The 23,666-nt window shown below is 46.5% G+C and overlaps 1 protein-coding gene and 1 non-coding gene across 6 annotated transcripts in view; one reads left to right on the forward strand and one right to left on the reverse strand.

Annotated features, from left to right (window-relative positions):
* LOC124037875 (nucleoprotein TPR-like) overlaps nt 1-23,666 on the reverse strand; it is a 37,779-nt gene that overhangs the window by 527 nt on the left and 13,586 nt on the right. The window contains exons 11-48 of one of the 5 annotated variants that reach the window (XM_046353056.1): nt 23,106-23,303; nt 22,665-22,772; nt 22,235-22,461; nt 21,902-22,065; nt 21,546-21,688; nt 20,893-21,041; nt 20,507-20,669; nt 20,186-20,320; nt 19,887-20,027; nt 19,327-19,510; nt 18,553-18,719; nt 18,249-18,401; nt 17,935-18,051; nt 17,449-17,652; nt 17,012-17,199; nt 16,717-16,864; nt 13,466-13,603; nt 13,147-13,278; nt 12,829-12,953; nt 11,809-12,019; nt 11,325-11,471; nt 8,258-8,456; nt 6,066-6,262; nt 5,872-5,942; nt 5,587-5,786; nt 4,846-5,121; nt 4,422-4,666; nt 4,105-4,308; nt 3,164-3,292; nt 2,533-2,626; nt 2,097-2,242; nt 1,908-1,973; nt 1,379-1,470; nt 1,179-1,282; nt 896-994; nt 607-760; nt 387-505; nt 25-108 (exon numbers count right to left, since the gene is read on the reverse strand). In XM_046353056.1, coding sequence (XP_046209012.1) covers nt 25-108; nt 387-505; nt 607-760; nt 896-994; nt 1,179-1,282; nt 1,379-1,470; nt 1,908-1,973; nt 2,097-2,242; nt 2,533-2,626; nt 3,164-3,292; nt 4,105-4,308; nt 4,422-4,666; nt 4,846-5,121; nt 5,587-5,786; nt 5,872-5,942; nt 6,066-6,262; nt 8,258-8,456; nt 11,325-11,471; nt 11,809-12,019; nt 12,829-12,953; nt 13,147-13,278; nt 13,466-13,603; nt 16,717-16,864; nt 17,012-17,199; nt 17,449-17,652; nt 17,935-18,051; nt 18,249-18,401; nt 18,553-18,719; nt 19,327-19,510; nt 19,887-20,027; nt 20,186-20,320; nt 20,507-20,669; nt 20,893-21,041; nt 21,546-21,688; nt 21,902-22,065; nt 22,235-22,461; nt 22,665-22,772; nt 23,106-23,303 — 5,821 coding nt within the window. Of the gene's footprint in view, nt 1-24; nt 109-386; nt 506-606; nt 761-895; nt 995-1,178; nt 1,283-1,378; nt 1,471-1,907; nt 1,974-2,096; nt 2,243-2,532; nt 2,627-3,163; nt 3,293-4,104; nt 4,312-4,421; nt 4,667-4,845; nt 5,122-5,586; nt 5,787-5,871; nt 5,943-6,065; nt 6,263-8,257; nt 8,457-11,324; nt 11,472-11,808; nt 12,020-12,828; nt 12,954-13,146; nt 13,279-13,465; nt 13,604-16,716; nt 16,865-17,011; nt 17,200-17,448; nt 17,653-17,934; nt 18,052-18,248; nt 18,402-18,552; nt 18,720-19,326; nt 19,511-19,886; nt 20,028-20,185; nt 20,321-20,506; nt 20,670-20,892; nt 21,042-21,545; nt 21,689-21,901; nt 22,066-22,234; nt 22,462-22,664; nt 22,773-23,105; nt 23,304-23,666 lie in introns of all 5 variants that reach the window. The other 4 variants (XM_046353059.1, XM_046353058.1, XM_046353057.1 and 1 more) reach the window with 4 other exon arrangements.
* On the forward strand, nt 3,821-3,889 carry trnas-uga. Its single transcript has one exon. It is a non-coding gene; the product is annotated as a tRNA-Ser (tRNA).

Genomic DNA, 23,666 nt, shown 5'->3' on the forward strand with positions numbered 1-23,666 from the left:
CAGTAGAAATGTGTGTTATCTAACCTCTCCTCATATGGTTCTCTGTCCAGCGTTGGAGCTGACGGCTGGGTCCTGGTCTAGAGGGTTTGGGCTGAGTGCTACTAGTGTCTAAGGTAGAGAGGGTGAGAGAAAGGCGCAGTTACCTGGCTCATTCCAACACTGGGTGCTCCTACAGACCAAATGTGAAAGCAATCTGTCCTACTAGTCAGAGACAATGGACCATTTCATTAAACATTCATTCCAAGGGGGTCGGAACCAAGCTCCTATAAAACCGGTATAAAGCTTGTCATTTTGACTGAAATCTAACTGATCCAATAAAATCCACCTATTTATAGTTTGATATAAGGTTGGAGCATGGGTAGGGGTTACAATGTAGGGGTCAGTACCTGCAGAGCTGGAGGAGGGTTCCTGGCTGGTAGAAGGCAGGCTTGCGTCGTCTGAGGGCTGGGCAGGTTCCTCCATCTCCCCTGCCTGAGACGCCACCGGCTCCAGAGACACCTCCACACTGGACATACACAAATCACAGTCATTTACTATGGAGGATCACACCATTAACTACTGCTGTGGATCAAGTTCAATTTCATAGAGTAAGCAAGATGGTCTCACCGGTCTCCCTCAGACTCCATTAAGACATCTCTTTCGTCCCCAGGAGGGGGTCCTCCAGCTCCCGCCTGGCCCGGGGTAGAGCTGGTTACCATAGGAACAGACAGGGAGGAGTGTTCGGTGCAGTCAGAGGGCGGGACCTCTGTGAATGTGGACACTGGGGGGAGAAAGTCAATTCTGGAGTGTTCAAATATTACTGCCAATAATGAAACTTAATAGCCTGACACACGTCACAATTCTCAAATTGTCTCGAGTCGAGATAGTAGAGAGAGAATGTGTGTGTGAACCATACCTGGGGCAGCCACCTGTAGGGGTGTCGTGGGAACACTGCGGCCCCCAGACTCATCCTCATGACCTGGCAGGAACAGAGGACTATCATACATCCCCAGACCTACAACACACACAGATACACATTAGAACCAAACCGACAAGAAACAGAAACCACACAATTTGAGAGATGGAGACAGGGACGTGGCAAAGGTACTCATCAAATTAAAGGGCTCGGAAAGAAAGGGTATATTAGGGTATGGGAAACAATAAACGGGATGAGGGTGTGCCTGTGTACAGTCCACTACCTCCTTGTGATGCCAGCTGTCCCAGGTCAGAGTGGGAGGTCTGGGATATCAGGTCCTCTGGGGTGCCGAACCGGAATCGGGGAACACCAGACACCTGGGGAGAACTGGACCACAGAGAGAGGTCAGATGTACTATGGGAACTTCACTAGTGTTGTTTAGCTGCTGATTTTGGTGTGTTTACGTATGTGCGCGTTACTCACTGGATAGCTTCTGCAAAGCCGTCAGAGCGGTGTGGCACCACCAGAGTAGGAGTACTGGGTACCATCCTGTCATCATCGTCAAAGTAGTGCTGCTGTAGGAGGGGCGAGAATATTATACAGACACTGACAACAAAACACATAAAATACAGTTTAAAGGGATAGTGCGAGATTTTGGCAATTACACCCCTTTCCTAACTACCCAGAGTCAGATGAACTCATGGATAACGTTTCTTTGTCTCTTCGTGCAGTTTAAAAGAAGTTGCTAACTAGCACTGGCAAAAGTGTTAACTAGCGTTAGCGCAATGACCAGGAGTCTATGGGAACAGCTAGCATGCCATCTGTTCCCATAGACTTCATCATTGCGCCAACACTAGTTAGCAAAGGCTCGCAAAACGACCTACAACTTCCTTGAAACTGCACGCAGAGACATACAAATAGTATTCATGAGTTCATCTGACTGGGTAGAAAAAGGGCTTGATTGCCAAAATCTCACATTATACTACTTGTAAGATGCAAGGGTGTGACTTACTCCACTGCTGGCCATCCCAGGGGTGAGCTGAGGGACTCTGCCTACAGACTGGCGATGCATGGAGCGCTGTAAGACGCACGCATTACTGGTTACCACAACCGGATACTGCACAAATGTAACCATACCAAAAACTGCAATACAATTGTTTTACACAGAGAGACACAGTTTAGATGGTTATATTGCACTCACCTGTACCTGAGCAGGGGGGCCCAGTTCCTGGGTGATGTTGAGACGGGGGGGCAGCGGGTGGGGTGCCCTCCGTGGTGACCGGGGCATTCTGGGAGCAGAACTGGTTGGGTCACTGGAGAAGGCTTCCATACTGCTGCTGCCCTCAACTGACAGAACAGGAGAAAGTGGTTTAGCTTGACAGAGAGTTCTCCTTTACATCAAAATCACAATAAAACAACAGACAACGCAATGATATTGTGAAATAGGCTCATGTCTGTATGAGTTTCCGATACGGTGAATCAAATGACTTGGTTAGTCTACCAACAGAGTGACTGAAATGTATCACTCAATCCGGACAGACACTAACATATAACATCTCTCGCAGTCACTCCTGCAAAAGTTTAATTAGGAGGCTGTCGAGACAACGGTGTGTGACAGAGTATATACATTATCTTACAGCCGTGTGTCTGGGAGTCGTCCGGGCGCTGAGTGGAGTCTGATGCTCCTAGACTCTCCTCTGTCTCCGTGCCTGGGTCTGTCGCGTCAGCACCCTTTGAGAAAGGAGGAACGCACACAGTGGGAGAGAGACAGAAGAGGAAGGGGGGGTTGTTACAGGGTGGTTCCCACAACTACCTACTGCCCGGCAGTGTTGGTGCTGTTAGCAATGCATTCCGGTCCTGATTTATTTCACTTGTACAGGTGTTCGTTCCCTTAAGAGGTCTTGTAACTTTACAGCTAGCTAGGCAGTGCCGCCAGCCCCACTTTCTTCTGCACTCCCACCCTGACAACATAGCACTTACCCCTCTCCCCTGCCAACCCTCCAGTTCCCACAACACCTCCCTCCCTCCCAGAAACACACACACTGCCACAAGATCGCAACACAGACATGAGGTAGCAGAGTGAAGCAAGAGCACTGCTGAGACACTGTTTGTTCACACAGAAAAACGTGCATGTGGTTACAACATTGGCTGGCTGTAACATCAACGGGAGGCGTGAGAGTGGAAAGAATTCGAGAGTGGGCGGGATTACAAAACATACCGGAAATGATCTAGTTCGGGTTAGTAACAGTGGGCGCGTGTTGATCTTACCTCTGTGTAGTCGTCTTCGTATGCCTCGTTGCCGTCTCCGCTACCTTCGTTGCTCTCCTCTCCCTCTTCTCCCATCCCGCCATCCTCTTCATCCTCATCATCCTCCTCCTCCTCCTCCTCATCATAGTCCTACAGAGAGGCAGGTATAAAAAGGTTGGTAACACATTACGCAATTACAAAGATCATTTTTACATGGTCAATAAATGTTTTATTTCTCTTTGTTATTTTTTTCCACCTTTATTTACCCCGGTAGGCTAGTTGAGAACAAGTTCTCATTTACAACTGCGACCTGACCAAGATAAAGCAAAGCAGTTCGTCACATACAACAATACAGAGTTACACACAAATACGACAAACATACTGTTAACACGGAGGCTATGATGTACTGGAATCTTTTGCCTTGGGTGGTAGGGTGTGTGGGTTTTTACACTTAATGTTGGTGTCATAACTAGACATAAAATAACGCAATATGTCAAAACAGGTCTAAATATGTGTCAGGACAGTTATGACCAGTTAGGTCAGTTGTTATGACATGGTTATGACTGTTATGAGGCTGGGTGTCAAGTAAAGTGTTACCAAAAGGTCTCATAATCCAGCACATTGGTGAATTTTCATGAGTATGGGCTGCATATAGACCTTTTCATCCATTCTAATAGAGTTTGGCTCAGTTGGTAGAGCATGGTGCTTGAAACGCCAGGGTTGTGGGTTCAATTCCCACGGGAGACCATTATGGAAAAGTACGAAATGTATGCACTCACTACTGTAAGTCGCGCTGGATAAGAGCGTCTGCTAAATTACTAAAATGTAAGTTTGACAGATTTCTAAGGGCCAAATACCTCACTTTTAGGCAAGATTTTCCATCTGCTAGGACTTGAGGGAGTTCAATTAAAGTGTCTAGCCCCTAAAATATTTCCATCAACAATATTTCCCTCAGTCCGTACCGGTTCCTCTTCCTCGTCATCCTCCTGCTCATCCTCGCTCTCTGAGTCAGTCACTATGACGATGACGTCGTGCTGAGGGGATTCTTCGGGGGAGTCGTATGAGAGTGTGACCTCTGTGGGCTGGGACAGGAGTAGCTCTACGGGGACAGACTGAGACGCTGTCCCCTCATCAGCCTCGTCTAGTACTGGGTACTCCTCCACCACCTGCTGATATAGACACACATATGGCTACAGGCACAAAAGACAACACGCACAAAAGACCATCCCAGCCTCTAGACATAGGGTGGGTACCCGCATGCACACACGTACACACTCACCTGGCTGCTCTCTGGGGCCTCGTGGCTCTCTCCAGGCACCAATCCCTCTGTACTGCTCTCAGCCAGCACCTCCTCCTGGGCCTCTGGCTCCTCTGGGTCCACCCTCTGTATGATGCGTAGCTTCTTGGGGATGGGGGGTTCAGATGGGTCCTCCTGGGGGGTGTCCGTGTCAGTCACCGTAGAGGTGTCCTGCTCCTCCTCACGCGGTCTCTTGGACATGGAGGATGTCCCTGGGATGGCTGAAACTGGAAGGTTGGAAAAGTCACATTTCCAACTTCACTTGGTGGATATGCGTATTTCATTCAATATTTGAGGGCCAGTGGTAATACAGTGAGTACATTGCCAACCCTTGAGCTTAGTTAGACAAAACTACTATTCCCCAAATCTATAGAAACCCCAGGTTAGATTAAATTCCGTCTCCCACCTGTCCCAAACACAGCTGTGGACGTCGAAGGCCTCTCCACTTGCGAGCTGGGTGCAGCTTCAATGACGACTGGGGCCAGGGGCTGCTCCTGATTGGCTGGTTCAGTGTGGGGCAGGCTCTGTTGCTGTGTTGGTTGGACGAAGGCTGTGGTCTGGGTCTGCTGGACCGCCAGCACTGGGTTGGCAGTCTGAACGCTGGGGCTGGTTGACCGTACTGAACCGCTGGCACTGCCATACACGGTCACATGCTCCAGCGGACCCTCAGAAGACTGCATGGCTGGAAGGGTCAGAGGGTCACTAGGGGGTCAGACAGGGAAATACCATGGCTACGGTATGATTCGCTATCCTTCTGTCTGAAATGTGCATTAGTATCCCCCCGTGTGGATCTCAAGTAATAAAGTTCACTTCAACTACCAAAACACAAAGCCATCTAGCACTTTTAAAATGACCAATACTCAAATAACTATGCAATAACATTCACGTCACTATCACTTTTACACCTAGTACCTACATGTACATATTACCTCGTACCCCTGCACATTGACTCGGTACTGGTACTCCTTGTATATAGTCTCGTTATTGTTATTTTCTTTATGTTATTGTTTCCTTTTTTTGACAAATCTGACTTTTTAACTCTGCATTGTTTGGAAAGGGCTCATAAGGAATCATTTCAAGGTCACGTCTACACCTGTTGTAATGTTATTTGATTTAACAATGATATTAGCTCCACAGAACTCCTCACCTTCCTGGTTCTCCACCTGTGTTGTGGGCATGACAGTAGCAGTAGGAGTGGGGGTGGGCACAGTGGCGGGGGTGATCATGGGCCGGATGCTGGCCCGGGGAGTGGACTTGTTCCCGGGGTTGACAGGAGGCTTGCTCTGGCCCTGGGCCCCCAGAGGAGTGGGCTTGATGTTGGCAGTGGGGGGCTCTGAGGTACTGGCGCTATAGGGATGGGGAAATACAACAGGTGAACAACGTAACACCAAACATCACTGAACGTGGTGTGCAGGAGTAGCATGTACTTTACCTGCCCCTGTCTGCAGCTGGGGTGGTCTTCAGTGGTCCTCTCTGCTCGGTGGTCCTCTGCTGTTCCTGGGCCTACAGGTAGAATAGAATGTGTTATTCGCACCACGGCCATAATGAATAGCAATCCAGGCTTGTGGGGTATGAAGCAGAAGTGCTCCATTGAAATCTATGCCTCCATTAAGCCCTCCATCTCACCTTGCTGAGGCCCTGTTCAGGAGGCTCGTCCCTCTGCTCCCCGTGTCTCTCCTGCTGCTCCCTCAGGTCCCGCAGCTCCCGCTCCTGTCGGCTCAGACGGCCCTCGTACTGTGACTTCAGAGCACTGACCCTGACCTCCAGCTCCTCCCTCTGTTGCTTCAGTTCCTCGTTCTCCTTCTGCAGCTGGTCCTTGGAGCCTGGGGAAGAGGTTGGGATGAGGTGAAAGGTAATTTAGTCCACCAGCAACTGTGGCAGGTAGATGAATATCTTGGCCATAATAATAAAACATTTTTAAAAAACATGCATTGTAATGTTTCTGAACAAAACAATTAAGAAGTAATATGGTACATTTCATTACATGTTCTGTGACCAGGGGCTTGTAACCAAAATATCAGATGAGACAATGTTCTGCTGCCCCTTTAAGGACGCGACATGTGCCAACAGGAGAGATGTGACTAGCCTCTCTTTGCCATCAGTTGAAGCAGCACATTCAAACTAACATTGAAAAACAACCGCTCGTGAACAAAACCATGCATGTATACTGAACAAAAATGTAAACGCAATATGTAAATTCTTTGTGGTGGGGAAAATAAAAGTCCACCCTAAAATGTGCAGTTGTGTCACACAACAGAATGCCACAGATGTCTCAAGTTGAGGGAGCAATAGGCATGCTGACTACAGGAATGTCCACCAGAGTTGTTGCCAGAGAATTTAATGTTGATTTCTCTACCACAATGTCATTTTAGAGAATTTGTCAGTATGTCCAACCGGCCTCACGACCGCAGACCATGTAACCACGCCAGCCCAGGACCTCCACATCCAGCTTCTTCACCTGCGGGATCGTCTGAGACCAGCCACCCGGACAGCTGATGAAACTGTGGGTTTTGCAAACCGAAGAATTTGAGCAAACGGTCTGAAACAGTCTCGGGAAAGTTAATCTACGTGCTCACCAAGGTCTTGACTTGACAGCAGTTCGGCGTTGTATCCAACTTCGATGGCCACTGGCACGCTAGAGAAGTGTGCTCTTCTAGGATGAATCCCAGTTTCAATTGTACTGGGCAGATGGCAGACAGCATAATTGCAATTTATCGATGTCAATTTGAATAAACAGAGGTAGCGTGACGAGATCCTGAAGCCCATTCATCCGCCGCCATCACCTTATGCGTTTCAGCATGATAATGCAATGATCTGTACACAATTCCTGCAAGCTGAAAATGTCCCAGTTCTTCCATGGCCTGCAAACTCACCAGACATGTCACCCGTTGAGCATGTTAGGGATGCTCTGGACTGACATGTATGACAGAGCATTCCAATATCCAGCAACATCGCAAAGCCATTGAGGAATGGGACAGCAGTCACAGGTCACAAACAGCCTGATCAACTCTATGCAAAGGAGATGTGACACGCTGCATGAGGCAAATGGTCACACCAGATACTGACTGGTTTTCTGATCCACACCCCTACTTTTTTTTTTATCTGTGACTAACAGATGGAGATCTGTATTCCCAGTCATGTGAAATCCATTAAGGGCCTAATTTATTTATTTAAAATGAGAGATTTCCTTATATGAACTGAACTCAGTAAAATCTTTGACATATGGGTTTATATTTTTGTTCAGTATAAACAGCTAAGAAAGACAAGGATAAGGTCCCACTTTGTAGTCTTTCGAGTAAATTAGACCAACTTTTATGCCAGCGAACTGAGCCTCCAAAGATGTATCAGCACTTCACTCAGTGCACACAGCTCCTCTGCCAGGCAGTGTTGCCGTGGGAGGTGGGATATAGGATTCATATTTCTTTGTGCGATTAGCAGATATGAAACAAAACAGCAGAAATACTTTGAAAACAGCTACTGCAGCATTTTCCTGCTATTCTGCTATAACCGCAACTTGTGCTCAAACTTGACTTTTGACTATTTTTAATAAGCAAATGTAATGCTTGCACTGCAGAGCCCTGCAAATTGACCCCCGCCAACGTGGCTGGTGATATAGACATCGTTGCCTGCCAATACCCAAATCGATGCTCATTTGGTGGGTGTTAATCTTTTTCCCAGACACCCAGCAAACGTTTGAGACGACAAGTAAAAACACATGAGCGATCAGCATTCACATATACCTCTATGCAAAGCTCACCAAGACTCAACCCGACACACAAGCTTGCGCCGCAGTCAGGTTACCTGGCCTGGCCTCTTACCGATGAGCTGGTTGATCTTCTGCTTGGCCCCTACCAAGGCTTTCCTGGTCTTCTCCTCCTTCTCAGACATCTGCTGTCTGAGGGTGTCCTCCTGGGAGGCCTTCTCCTGCAGCTCCTGTCTCAACTTGGTCAGCTCCGTCTGCAGCCCGGAGGCCTGCTCCTGGGTCCCACGCACCTCTGCCTCGCGCTCAGCCACCACCTGAGGGGGGGACAACATGGTTTAGCATACCTGTAGACTTCCAGTCAATGCAATACCGTTAGTTAGTTAGTTAGTTTCGAGAGCCAATGCCATCTCTAACTTCCTTCAACTTTCAAAGTTTGTCACGTGCACAGGATACAGCAGGTGTAAAACCGTACAGTGAAATGCTTACTAACAAGCTCTTTCCCAACAATGCAGTATTCAATAGCATACTGCACGCAGAGACATACAAATGCTATCCACGAGTTCATCAGCCTCTGGGTAAGTAGAAAAATGATTTATCCCATGAAACCACCGCCAAAAACAGTTAGGCAATTTTGGTGAAAGTAAGCCTGGATGTTGCCTGGAAAATAATGTAGAGCGGCGGTCACCAACCGGTCGATCTCCAAGGCATTCCTAGTCGACCAAACATTTCTGTAAAAAACCCAACAATAAAGCCTTGTGTTCCTATTTATTTTTTCGCTCCACGTTGTTGGTACTCTCGATTCAGCAGCCCTAACACAGGGAAGGCAAAGTGCTCCTATTTGAAACCATTTAATGTTTCTAAAGGTAGAACTCCGCCAACCCGGCAGGCCCTAAGAGCAAATCAAGTGCACCTCTAGGCCTAAGGCAGACCAATCAGATAGCTTAGATCACCGTGTCTGCAGTTTCCTCGAGTCATGGACTGTAAAAAGAAGCCTGGAAGTCAATAGAGACTCAACGAATACAGCAAAGCGCTGCTGTTTTTGAGTAAGTTCATGTTTAAGTTGTTATTCAGCATTGTCAACACTCTAAAATGCGTGTTCTCCCTACTTCCACTCATGCTACAACCAACACTGCAGATCAATGAATGAGTATAGCAAAGTGTTTTGATAAGCTTACGTTGTAATTATTAGAGGCTTGTGTTTCTTTAATGTCGAGGAATATTTCACTTTCTCTGTTCATAGGAGTAACATGAATTTAGTTTCGCCATCAGCTGGAAGACTGTGTCTAGATGTCGACCGATTATGATTTTTCCATGCCGATACTGATTATTGGAGGACCAAAAACAACTATACATTGGGCGATTTTTCTCTATATTTGAGACGACAAGTAAAAACACATGAGCGATGTAATAATGACAATTACAACAATACTGAATGAACACTTATTTTAACTTAATATAATACATAAATAAAATCTATTTAGTCTGAAATAAATAATGAAACATGTTCAATTTGATTTAAATAATGCAAAAACACAGTGTTGAAGAAGAAAGTAAAAGTGCAATATGTGAGATGTAAAAAAGCTAAAGTTGAAGTTCCTTGCTCAAAACATGAGAACATATGAAAGCTGTTGGTTCAATATTCCCAGTTGTGAAGTTTTAGGTTGTAGTTAAATAGGAATTATGACGCGTCGACTATTTCTCTCTATACAATTTGTATTTCATATACCTTTGACTATTGGATGTTCTTATAGCCTTTAGTATTTATTGCCATCCTAATCTTGGGAGTTGATAGGCTTGAAGTCATAAACAGCGCTGTGCCTCAAGCATTGCTAAAAGCTGCTGGTAAACGCAGGAAAGTGCTATTTGAATGAATGCTTACGAGCCTGCTGCCTACAACTGCTCAGTCAGACTGCTATATCAAATCATAGACTTAATTATAATATAATAAACACAGAAATATGAGCCTTTGGTCATTAATATGGTAAAATCCGGAAACTATAATTTCGAAAAGAAAGCGTTTATTCTTTCAGTGAAATACGGAACGGTTACATATTTTAACGAACGGGTGGCAATCCTAAGTCTAAATATTTCTGTTACATTGCACAACCTTCAATGTTATGTCATAATTATGTAACATTCTGGCAAATCAGTTCACTGTTCATCACGGAGCCAGGTGGCCCAAACTGTTGGATATACCCTGACTCTGCTTGCACTGAACGCAAGAGAAGTGACACAATTTCCCTAGTTAATATTGCCTGCTAACATTCATTTCTTTTAACGAAATATGCGGGTTTAAAAAAAATATACTTCTGTGTATTGATTTTAATAAAGGCATTGATGTTTATGGTTAGGTACATTTCTGCAAAGATTGCTTTTTTTGGCAATGCGTTTTTGTTAAATCATCACCCGTTTGGCGAAGTTGAAGTAGGCTGTGATTCGATGATAAATTAACAGGCACCGCATTGATTATATGCAACACAGAACAAGCCAGATAACCTAGTAATATCATCAACCATGTGTAGTTAACTAGTGATTATATGAAGATAGATTGTTTTTTATACGATAAGTTTAATGCTAGCTAGCAATTTACTTTGGCTAGTTGCAGCCAAGTCCTTTTGACACTGCACTCGCGTAACAGGTGGTCAGGTCAGCCTGCCACGCAGTTTCCTTGTGAATGGCAATGTAATCGGCCATAATCTGTGTCCAAAAAGGCCGATTACCGATTGTTATGAAAATAGTGAAATCAGCCCCAATTAAATCGGCCATGCCGATTAATCGGTCGATCTCTAACTGTCACCCTTTTCTCAGCGGAGAGAGGGAGAGCAGAGGGGCGGTTGCTCCCACTGCTCTCCCTCCCTCAGTCCAGTTTTTAAAAAAGCACATTATTATGCTCACTCAGCTGTGTCTCAAGTAATACAACAAATGATCTGAGAAGAACATTGGCAGGGTAATTCAAGCAGAGCCAATATGCAGTGATAATGTATTGGGGCTATAGCCTACTGCACAAACATTGCTATAGAAATAACTGTTTTTAAATTGGTTAATGTTGCAATAGGCTTACGTTTAAGCCATGTTAAAAAATAACATCTGAGCGGTAGATCTAGGCTTGTATTTTGACTCAGAAAGTGATCTTTACTCAGAAACGTTGGTGACCACTGGTATAGGGGAAAGACTGCTCTGACCTTGTTGAGGTTATCCAGCTGTCCCTCCAGGTCTCTAGTCCGGGTTTCAGACTGTCCCAGGGAGTCTCTTAGACCCTGGAGCTCCTGGGCTGAGGCTTGCTGGGCCTCCTGCTCCTGGGCTGGTGTGGATGCTGCCTCTGACACCATCTGTAAAGGAGATCACAGTCCAACAATCAACACAGCATGGCAGAATTCACACAAAAGAATGTCTATTTAATCAAGGACATCAGGTTAGACATTTTGAGTTGTCCGACTTGGTACCATTCCAGACCAGCACATCTGTAACTTAGCGACAAGATGAGTAGGGATATTATTAGTTTCATGAGAAAAGGATTGAGAGGAATCTTGTTCTTGAATCTTGGGAGACGGAGTGAATTCAAAGCTGGGTTTCAGGACACAACTTCGTGACAATCAATAAAAACAAATAAAAAGTTTCCCTCTATGAAACCAGAAAAGGCCCCAGTTGTTTAACCAAATAACTCACCTTGTCGTGCTCCACCTTGAGCTCATCATACTGGGCCTTGTAGCGCCGGCCGATCTTCCTGACCTGAGTGATGGTGCGGAACTTCTCCTGGATGTCCAGGTTCTTGGCCTCCACGTCCCTCCTCAGCGCATCCCTCTCAGAGCTCACCTTCCCCAGGCCTTCACGCAGGATCTGCACCTGGCTCTGCAGGGACGTCACCGACCCGCCACTCCTACAGGGAGATCACATATTAAAGATCTACATGTAGAATGCAGCCCCCTTGCGGAACTAGGTGAATTGCAACACAGCCTGAATTCAAACAAACCCCCCTTTCCGGGCTTTACTCCCTGTCCCCTGACCCGTTTTTGCGTCTTTTTACTTCCAGTTCTCTTTTGTATAGCAGCTGAAACATTTGATATTCTATATATTATTCTATAATATATTCTATATTATACATTTGATTTTCTATACTTGTTTTGTAACAAATTGAAATTAGGCAAACATTTAAGAAAACAAATTGCAACCAGGTAATGGCAGAGCGATTTCTATTGCCACTGTTCAATCTATTTCTGAGGAGATTACCACGCGTTTGAGTGATGCTGATGGAAGAGAGGAGGGGGGGGCAGCTTTTCCATTTGACAACAAATTTGTTGTCAAATAGGGAGGCTGCACCATCAGAATGCAATTTTGTATGGGCCCAAAATATTTATTTAGTGGTTGGCAATATTATTTCACTATCATTCCACTATTACTGCATATATATTATGGACATTTTCTGAAATAACAAAGCTAGAATTCTACATGTAGCTCCTTTAATACAAAAATACTCAAGACTTTACATTATACTACATTCATCTGATTATCAAACTTTGTATTGTGTTGCTTGCCAATTTATTGTGTAGCATTTGTGCATTTCAAAGAGGAGCCCATTTTTCTATTGTATCAAGTAAATCAGCTTCCTTGCGGTCGTTGGTACCCTGTAATAAGAGAATAGTAAAACAGTGATATTCAGTTTGGATTATAGACTAGGCTAACTCCCACCTGGTCACCTCAGCCTTGAGCCTGCCTGTCTCCTCAGTGAGTTGCTGGATGCGTTTGAGGTGAGCCTCTTTCTCAAAGTGGAGACGCTTGTACTCCTCCGGGTCCTTCTGCTGGCTCACCAGTTGCTATGTGGACATACAGAACAGATTATGTTTCAAATCCAAACTCAATAGATAGATTTACAGACATTTGACAAGCTGTGGGTCGCAAGGAAGGCACCGTTCAAGCTTGGTGTCACTAGTTTGAGAAAGTCTACTCTATGTTTTAGTGATATTTTGGGATGGGGGGGGGTAATTATTTTTTCTGTCGCTAAGCAACCTGTGTTCTGGCCTTCCAGCGTTTGATGTCCTCTTCCAGAATCCTCTTCTCTGCCTGCAGCATGCCGCTCTTCTCACTCAGCTCAGCGTTGGACTCCTGCATGGGCAGTACGTCTAACTCCAGCTTACGCACCTATATATAAAAATATGTCAATCAATACACAGAGAAAAAAAAAGTTAAGCCTCAGTCTAAATCAGGCCTAAAATCTAAACTGGGACCAAATTCACAGAAGGTTTCCTGAGAAAAATGTTTACATTGGTTATGATATCAAATCCAAAAGTTTGGTGCTTTAACCCTGAGAAAGTAAATCTGCTCTTACTTTAGCCTGTGTCTGCTGCAGCTCCTGCTCCATCCTCTCCTTCTCCTCTCTCAGCATCTTGTTGGTCTCCATCAGGACACTCATGGTCTCAGTCTTCTTCATCAGCTCATCGTGCTGAGCCAGGGTCTTAGCTGTCACCTGGGGTCAGGGGTTAAAGGTCATAAAGAGCACTTAGGTGACATGATCATTTTGAGCTGCCATTTCTCTCATCACCCACACCCTCTTCATTCATGAACAAGGCAACAGTAAACATGTCTGCCACTAATGACGCAGCCAATTAGTGACAATTCAAATTGAATTTTAATGAACAATACACACAAATCTGAAAGTAAAAGAATGGAATTAAGAAATATATAAACATTAGGACGAGCAATGTCGGAGCAGCATTGACTGAAATACAGTAGAATAGAATACAGTGTATACATATGAAATTAGTAAAGGAGTACGCAAGCAGGAAGTTTGCCCCCGGTGATGCATTAGGTAGACCGCAACACTCTCTGGAAAGCCCAGCGGTTGTGGGCAGTGCAGTTGCCGTACCAGGTGGTGATGCAGCCCGACTGTATGCTCTCAATTGTGCATCTGTAAAAGTTTGTAAGGGTCTCAGGGGCCAAGCCACATTTCTTCAGTGTGGGTGGACCATTTCAAAATCGTCAATGATGTATATGCCAAGGAACTTGAAGTTTTCCACATTCTCCACTGTGGTCCAGTCAATGTGGAAAGGGGCGTGCTCCCTCTGCTTTTTCCTGAAGTCCACGATCATCTCATTCGTTTTGTTGATGTTGAGGGAGAGGTTATTTTCCTGGCACCACTCCGCCAGGGTCCTCACCTCCTCTCTTTAGGCTGTCTCGTCATTGTTGGTAATCAGGCCTACTACGGTTGTGTCATCTGCAAACTTGATGATTGAGTTGGAGGCGTGCATGGCCACGCAGTAATGGGTGAACAGGGAGTACAGGAGGGGGCTGAGCATCAGTGAAGTGGAGGTGTTGTTTCCTACCTTCACCACCTGGGGGCAGCCCGTCAGGAAGTCCAGGACCCAGTTGCACAGGGTGGAGTTCAGACCCAGGACCCTGAGCTTGATGATGAGCTTGGAGGGTACTATGGTGTTGAAGGCTAAGAAGCTATAGCCAATGAACAGTATCCTTACATAGGTATTCCTCTTGTTCAGATGAGATAGGGCTGTGTGCAGTGCAATGGCGATTGCATTGTCTGTAGATCTATTGGGGCGGTAAGCAAATTGAAGTGGCTCTAGGGAGTCAGGTAAGGTATAGGTGATATGATCCTTAACTAGCCTCTCAAAGCACTTCATGATGACTTAAGTGAGTGCTACGGAATGATAGTCATTTAGTTCAGTTACCTTTGCTTTCTTGGGTACAGGAACAATGGTGGACATCTTGAAGCATGTGGGGACAACAGACTAGGATAGGGAGAGATTGAATATGTCCATAAACACTCCAGCCAGCTGATCTGCGTATGCTCTGATGACGCGGCTAGGGATGCCGTCTGGGCCAGCAGCCTTGCGAGGGTTAACACGCTTAAATGTCTTACTCACGTCGGCCACTTAGAACCAGAGCCCACAGTCTTTGGGAGCGGGCCGCGTCGATGGCACTGTGTTATCCTCAAAGTGGGCGAAGGTGTTTAGTTTGTCCGGGAGCAAGACGGTGACCGCGACGTGGCTGGTTTTCCCTTTGTAATCCATAATAGTCTGTAGACCCTGCCACATACGTCTTGTGTCTGAGCCGTTTTGAACTGAGACTCCTCTTTGTCGCTGTTCTGACGTTTTGCCTGTTTGATTGCCTTGCGGCGGGAAAAACTACACTGTTTGTATTCGACCATATTCCCAGTCACCTTGCGATGGTTAAATGCAGTGGCTCATGCTTTCAGTCAGGCGCGTTGCTGCTATCTATCCTCGGTTTCTGGTTTGGGTAGGTTATAAGCATCCCCTATACACTTCCTGATGAACTCACCGTGTCCGTGTATAGTCACCATGCCCGTGTATACATCAATGTTATTCTCAGAGGCTACCCGGAACATATCCCAGTCCGCGTGATCAAAACAATCTTGCAGCATGGATTCCGATTTGTCAGACCAGCGTTGAATAGACCTTAGACCTTAGCACGGGTACATCCTGTTTGAGTTTCTGCCTATAGGAAGGGAGGGAGGACCAAAATGGAGTTGTGATCTGATTTGCCGAAGGGAGGGCCTTGTAGGCATCCCGGAGAAGAGAATAGCAGTGGTCGAGTGTTAGCAGCATGAGTACTACAGTCAATGTTTTGATAGAACTTCGATAGCATTTTCATCAAATTTGATTTGTTAAAATCCCCAGCTACAATAAATGCAGCCTCAGGATATGTGGTTTCCAGTTGGCATAAAGTCCAGTGTAGTTCCCTGAGGGCCGTCATGGTATCGGCTTGAGGGGGAATATACACGGCTGTGACTATAACAGAAGAGAATTCTCTTGGGAGGAAATACGGTCGGCATTTGATTGTGAGGTATTCTAGGGTCGGGTGAACAAAATACGTTATCACAACCACACCATGAGTGGTTAATCATGAAACATACACCACCACCTTTCTTCCCGGAGAGTTCCTTATTCATGTCTGTGCGATGCACTGAGAAACCAGCTGGCTGTATGTACGGGGACAGTATATCTAGAGAGCCATGATTTCCTGAAACAGATTATGTTACAGTCCCTGATGTCTCTCTGGAAGAAGATCCTGGCCCTGAGCTCGCCATTCGGAAGCGGGACTCCCGAATGGCGCAGCGGTCTAAGGCACTGCATCTCAGTGCAAGAGGAGTCACTACAGTCCCAGGTTCGAATCCAGGCTGTATCACATCCGGCCGTGATTAGGAGTCCCATAGGGCGGCGCTCAATTGGCCCAGCATCGACCGGGTTGGGCCGTCATTGTAAATAACAATTTGTTCTTAACTGACTTGCCTAGTTAAATGAAAGGTTAAAAAATAAATATATATAATAATTATAAAATGATTGTCTTCAGACCCTATCAAAATGTTCACCTTTTCTGAATGGGCGGAGGTTATAGAATAGATCCTTATGTGAAACTGGTTTCTACTAACGAACGGAGACAGATCCATAGCGCCACCCTCCCCACGATTTCATCATGAAGACAACAAAATCTGTGGGTTTTTTCACCACTCTGATTTTGAAATGTTTTTTTAGTCTAGAAATAGGATTAATCTGGGTCCAGGAAACCCCCCCATAAACCATTGGTTGTCCATATTGTCCAGCTCACCTGCATCCTTTCCCGCTCAGCACTAAAGCTCTCCTGCAGTTCTCTCAGCTCTCTCTCCAGGTGCTCCACTCTCAGCCTGTGACGAAGACTTTCTCCCTGGGCCACCTCGAACCGTGACTCCGCTATCTCCTTCTCCCGACGCACAAACCTGCATCACGACAGGGAAGGGACAGAAGATATGATGAGAGAAAAGGTATTGCAGAAGTGTAGTGATTGCATAAAATTGGCTTTAAATGGCAGACTTGCTCTTGCTTTGCAAAGAGACAGATTGAGGGAGGGGCTGAGAGACCATTACCTGAGTATCTCGAGGACCTGGTCCTGAGACTTTCCCTGCTCAGTGAGGGAGATGTTCAGAGGGCTCTCGTTGACCTGGCGCTGCAGGGTGGCGGCTATCTTGCTGCTCATGGTCTGAATCTGTTCATGGAGGAGGCTGTTTTGCCTCTGCAGCTCCTCAGAGCGAGACACCACCTTAGACATCTCCTCCTGACAACGAGAGAGAAATGTACATTATAGCCTCGTGGTGTACACCAGCTACGTAAGCAGCACAACCCCTGCAAACTAGTGGGAGTTCGCAATCACTAGCTAGCTTCCAACATCAACACAGAAGTGTAAAAATCAATTTGACCATCATCATCTACACGTCAAACCATTTGCAACAAACACCATATCTATTATTCATAATATAAGCGTTTCCCTTGACTGCTATCTAATGAATCGACTGCTATTACCTACCTTGAGGATCCTCTCCTGTTCCTCCCAGGAGACTCTGGCCTCCAGCAGCTGAGCAGAGGTTCTCTGAGCCCTCTCCTCCAGCTGCTGTCTGAGCGTGGCTGCCTGCAGAGCCTGGGCCTTCACTGCCTGGAGGGCCTCCACGTCTGCAGCGTGAAGCATCATCTCACGCTCGTACTTATCCTGCGCCTCCGACACCAGCGTAGCCTGGGAGGGGGGGGGGGAGAAGAGGAGAGACCAGCATTACAGACTAGCTTTATCTGACGACCTAGCTGTAATACCGTACTTAATGAATGGTTGATAATGTATGCTACATTATCATAGTTGACATTTACTTGGGTTAGCGACAATCAAGCTGGGTAATGCTCTATAGCAGGAAAGTGGGAAACAAGGTGGCAAATAGCTTGGTCAGATATGCCTTGTGAAAAGTTGGCATATCACTACAACTCGATCAGGGCCAATTAGCCACAGCCCAAGCCTCCATCTCACCTGCTCCTGGCTGTCCAGTATGGCCTGCTGTTCCTGGGCTGCTGCCACCACCGCCCTCTGTAGCGCCTCCTGGTGGTCCGCCTGCACACTGCTCAGACTCCTCCTCAGCTCAGCCACCTGACACACACAGGGTTACGGAAAACAGGAATCTGTTCATATCTTCAACATGGAACAATGAGGACGCCGGCATTGTGTGAACCCAGCACCCATGGTGCGTACTGGATGTGGTTAAATACTACTGAATGTATCAGCTATACCATTCGAGCTATACAGTGAGGAGATTTTCAATAAGGGCATAGATGTCTGCTTCATACCTGCTGCTCTACGGAGGCCAGGGCTTTCCTCTTCTCCTCCTGTAGGCCCTGCTTCTCCTTCTCTGCCTCCAGGAGCTTTCTCTCCAGATGACGGTGCTGCTCCTGAGCCTCCTTTACACGCTCCTCCATGGAGGACCGAGCCTGCTCCATCACCTAGAGAGAGGAACGAGGAGAAGAAGCGAGTGAGAGATTTGGGGCTAAAATGCTTATGGAACTGCACTACTAAGGGGTTAGGGGATAGGGTGGCATGCTACTAAGGGATGGTACACGCCTAAGGGGTTAGGGGCCAGGGTGGAGTCCTGACCTGCTTCTCTTTATCCATGGACTCCTCTAGGCTCTGGGCCATGGCTCTGTACTGCTCTTTGCTGGAGGTGGCTGTCCTCAACTGCTCTGCCAGCTCCTCTGCCTGCGTCTCGGCCTGCCTCAGGCGGCCACGAAGATCCTCAGAGTCCCCTTTTGAACCATGGAGTCCTGGGGAGGTTAGAGGAAAGGGGGGGGGTGAAGAAGGACGAGGAGCAGAGAGGTAAGGAAAGAGAGGGGGAGAGAGGTGTAAGTGCCACAGACTGAAGTCACAGCTGTCATGGGCAGCATAGAAATGATCCCTGTGGTGAACCCTAATGATACTACCATAACACTGCTAATGGTGCAGGCACCAGAAACACTCACCCTCCAGGCCTGTTTGAGGGTTTTATTTAGTTTGTTTTACTACATTTCCTATAAAATACTATAAGACGACCTAATGAAAGCATGGCTATAGACACCGACCTGACCTATGTCTACACAAGGAAAAGCAGAACAACATCCCACAACTTTAAGGAAACAATTAAGAGAATGTTAGACTGGCCTAAATCAATTAATTGTAGAATGGCTTGGCGGTTTGAAAAATATGAAACAGAGACTAATTTGAAAATAGCAATTTTGTACATGCCTGTCTTGAGGAAAACTCCAACTGAGTACTATCCACATTAAAGCCATTCCAACATTCTCAGGATATAAAAACTTTTATGAGTGGTTCCTGAACATTCTGAGGTCTCAGAAGGCACTGAGGTTGATTCTGTAACATTGTGTGTACGCTTACCTTTGAGGCCCATGGGAATGGACGGGGAGCTTTGGGAGCCCAGGGATGGACGGCCACCTTCTTCACTGCCCTGCTGCAGCCTGAGAGAGCTCATCTCCAGCTGGGCAGCACTCAGCTGATCCCTGGTCTTCTGGAGCAGGCCTGTCTGGGTCTCCAGCTGCCTTTTGGCATCCATCAGCTGCAACTGGAAATTTAAAAAAGGAGAGGAAGGGGTTCATTTAATCTATGGTGCGTATCAGTGGAGGCTGGTGGGAGGAGCTATAGGAGGACGGGCTCATTGCTCTGCCGGAATTAAATAAACGCAACGGAATCAAACGTGGTTTCCATGTATTTGATACCGTTCCATTTATTCCATTCCAGCCATTACAAATGCAACTGTCCTCCTATAGCCCCTCCCACCAGCCTCCACTGGTATGCATGTACAAATGCTTTGAGTGCTGCCTTTTTGAAGCAAGTCTCTGGGGAAAAATATAATAAGTGTGATATTAGAGAAAGCTGAAAGATAGAATCCGGGTAGAGGGGGTTGTGGTTGGCACTGAGAAGAGGTATCAGGGACTTACATCTTGGTTTCTGCCCAGCAGGTGGCGTTGCTCCACATCGTGCCCCAGTCTCTTCTGCAGCTGGCCGATCTCTCTTTCCTGCTTCTCTATCTGGGCGCTCAGGCGCTGCCTGGTGTCCGTCTCTGAGCGCTCCAATGTGGCCTGGATGAGCATACAGGGTGTGGAACGTTAAAACAGACGAATGCAGAGAGAGAGAGAGAACAATGCCTCAACCATTTTATGAGTGGTTAGTTTGAGTTGTTTCCATTGTCTTGACATTGGTGTTTGTGTATAGGCAAGCACATGGCATGTGTGTAAACCTGTATGGTCTTGAGATTGGTGAGCAGCATGTTTTGTCCTCGTTGTTGGGTCTGCATGGTCTCTTTCTCCTGGGTCAGTCTGGACTCCACTAGCTTCAGCATATCCCTCTCCTTCCTGAGGCTCTCAGCACGACCCTGGGGGAGAACCGTGTCAGCACAGCTCACTGTGGCTTAGAAACTAGATGTAATGCATGTATACTAAAGACGGAGCAAAACACTAACACACATTACGAAAGAGAGAAAGACTAAGTATTGTCTGTCTAACACAATGAACAAAAGGCTTGGGACACACAAACATGAGGTACACACACAAACACACACCTCTGCCATGTTGAGTTTCTCCTGTGCAACTCTCAGGTCCTCTGTCAAGGTGTTAACAGTTTGCTCATTCTTCTGGGCTACAGCAGCCATCTTCTGTCCCTTCTCCTTCAAAGAGGCAATATCCTTCCTGTAGCCCTCCACATTATCCTGCAGCATCTCATACCTGGGGGTAAGTCGCCAAGCAGGTTCCGTTAGTTATCAAGCAAACTTGGCTAAAATATAGGGGGGGGGTAGGTCGCCAAGCATGTTCTGTTAGTTATCAAGCAAACTTTGCTAAAATATTGTGAAGTAACGTCATACTCCTGAGTTCAAAGAAAAAGACAAGCTTCCTCATCATGTGATATTGTCTTGTGTAGTGTCCTGAGAGTGATGTGCAGTGCTCTTACCTCTTGGAGGTAAACTCCAGTTGGGTGGATATCTTGGCATTCTGTGATCTCTGGTCAGACACCTGCTCATGTAGCTTCTCAGTCTGTTCCGCCAGGGCCTTGTCACTCTCAGACCTCTCCCTCTTATAGGAGGAGAACACCTCCTGCAACTACACACACAGCAAACAAGACATTCCTTCAGATAAGAGTACAGCAACAATTTATCAACCCGATTGAAGGATATTGTTGGTGATCTATCATAAAATGATGGTTTGATGCGACAGAAGGACAGATAATGTTGCATATACCCCGAGTGTACAAAACATTTGGAGCACCTTCCTACTATTCAGTTGCGCACCCCACACAGAAAACTGTTGAGGGAGAAATACTCTATGCCATTGCGTTTGAATGGGGTATGGTAGTAGGTGCCAGGTGCACCGGTTTGTGTCAAGAAATGCAAAGCAGCTGGGTTTTTCACCCTTGACAGGTTACCGTGTGTATCAAGAATGGTCCACCACCCAAAGGACATCCAGCCAACTTGACACAACTGTAGAAGCATTGGAGTCAACATGGGCCAACATCCCTGTGGAACGCTTTTGACACTTTGTAGAGTCCATGCCCTGACAAGTTGAGGATGTTCTGAGGGCAAAAGGGTGAGAATTGTGTGGGCTCACCTGTCGGAGGGCTGCCTTGGCCTCCACCGCCTCAGTTGACTCTGTCGCCATTGTAATGATTCCAGTGGGCGCGGCTGTGGTGGGGGTGGCAGCTGGGGAGCGGTGGGGGGTGGAGGTCAGGGAGAATTCCTCGGGTGCTGCACCTGAGACAAGAGGTCAAAGGGTCAGTGTGTAGGTAATATATAAATCTAAAAGTTCTCCACCGGGGCTGGGCCAAAACGGACTAGCAATAAAGAACCAAAAGGCTACACAGGGTATATGTTGCTCCCGTGCTTTATTCCTGCACCCACATTTACAAAGGTTTGGCTACACTAGCCTCATCAGGCCCTGAAGAAGGAAATGTATGTGAACCCCACCTTGCTGAGGGAAGCTGACTCCAGTGGCCTGAGCCAGCAGCACACGGTACATGTCTCTCTGCCTGACAATGGACTCAGCCAGCTGCATCTGGTGGCTCCGCTGCTCCCTCAGAGCCTCCAGCTCTGCCTGGGCCTTCTCCAGACTCCGCTCCAGCTCACTGCGCCTGGAGGGAGAATACAATGACCTTTATCTATCCACAGAGAACAGAAACATTTTGCTGACAGGGAAACCGAAAGGAAAGGTGGAGCAGGAGCTACCACCATAACGCTTATACTATTCCAAATCAGCAAAACACAAATGATCAGCAAAGAACATGGACAAGTATATCGCACTTGGTGCCTGTGGTCTCAGTCTCCTCTCTCTCCTGTGCGTCGCTGAGCTCTCGGAGGGCCACCAGGAGGCGCTGGTTCTGCTGCTGGAGGTCCTCCACGCCACGGAATGTCACCAGGTGCTGTGTGATGACCTCCGACGTGCTGCTGATGTCAGCAGAGCTCACCTCCTCATCGAATGCTATGTGGTTGCCACGTGCCTCCTCCAGCTCAATGAGTAGGACACGGATCTGGTGGGTAATGGTATGGGGTGAAAAGGCTATTGATTATGTCCGAATTAAAAACAGTCATACCTACAACCGTCACTTTTTTATAATCAACATTTGTATAGATTTTTTTCACACATAATTCTATGACAGCACTGAGGTTTTAGAGGTGATGTTAAGAAAAGCAGTGAGGCTTCACTAAAAGAGATAATATAGGGATGTCCCACCTGCTGTGCCATGTCTGCCAGTTGCACCTCAGACCTACGGTTGTCTCTCTCCAGGACAGAAGAGTGCTTGTTGGCCTCGTCAGTCACCTTCTGCAGACGTTGCACCTCCTGAAACACATAGTAACCAGTTATAGTGTGTCAGAACGTATATAGTGGACTTTCATAAGTGCACGGCATCAGCAGTGCAGTTCACCAATACCAACTCCAATACATTGCAGTGCAGTTCACCAATTACAATTCAAACACATTCTTTTCACTTACGCTGGACAATCTGCATGATCAGGTTTAGTGCAGTTTTAGTGCAGTTCAAAACCTTGCATTAATCAGGAGTTGACTGTACATTGGTTTCTAACTATCCTCACATATCCTCCGTTTGACTTACAGCAGGTTTTTTGGTACTGTATAACAAATTCACAAACGATAAATACATTTAAAAAACACCTTAACTGCCTGTTCCAGCTTGGCCGACAGGCTGGCCACAGACTTCTGCATGCGCTCATGTTCGTCCCGCTGGCGTTTGAGGACGGGACCCTTGGCCTCCACCTCCTGCACTATGTCATCCAGGTACTTATTCACCCGTTTGTTCTCCACACGCTGCAGCTCCAGCGCCTCCTGGGTCTCCACATACGCCGTATACAACTGGAGAGAAGAAAGAAGAAGCTCAAACTCATACTGTATACTATGAAACAACATGTGGTACTGTATACTATGATACAACATATGGTACTGTATACTGATACAACATATGGTACTGTATACTGATACAATACATGGTACTGTATACTATGAGCGTCATGTTTCTTAATATAACCATTTGCTGAGCAAAGTCAAGAATCTCTGCAGATTAATTCTGTAAATACAGAATACATACAGTACCAGTCAAAGGTTTGGACACCTACTGATTCAAGGGTTTCTCTGACATTTTTAAAAACTATTTTCTTCGTTGTTGAATAATAGTGAAGACATCAAAACTAAGAAATAATCCTTCTTGATGCAGACCTT

This window comes from Oncorhynchus gorbuscha, linkage group LG06, assembly GCF_021184085.1.
Source record: "Oncorhynchus gorbuscha isolate QuinsamMale2020 ecotype Even-year linkage group LG06, OgorEven_v1.0, whole genome shotgun sequence".
Classification (NCBI taxonomy): domain Eukaryota; kingdom Metazoa; phylum Chordata; class Actinopteri; order Salmoniformes; family Salmonidae; genus Oncorhynchus; species Oncorhynchus gorbuscha.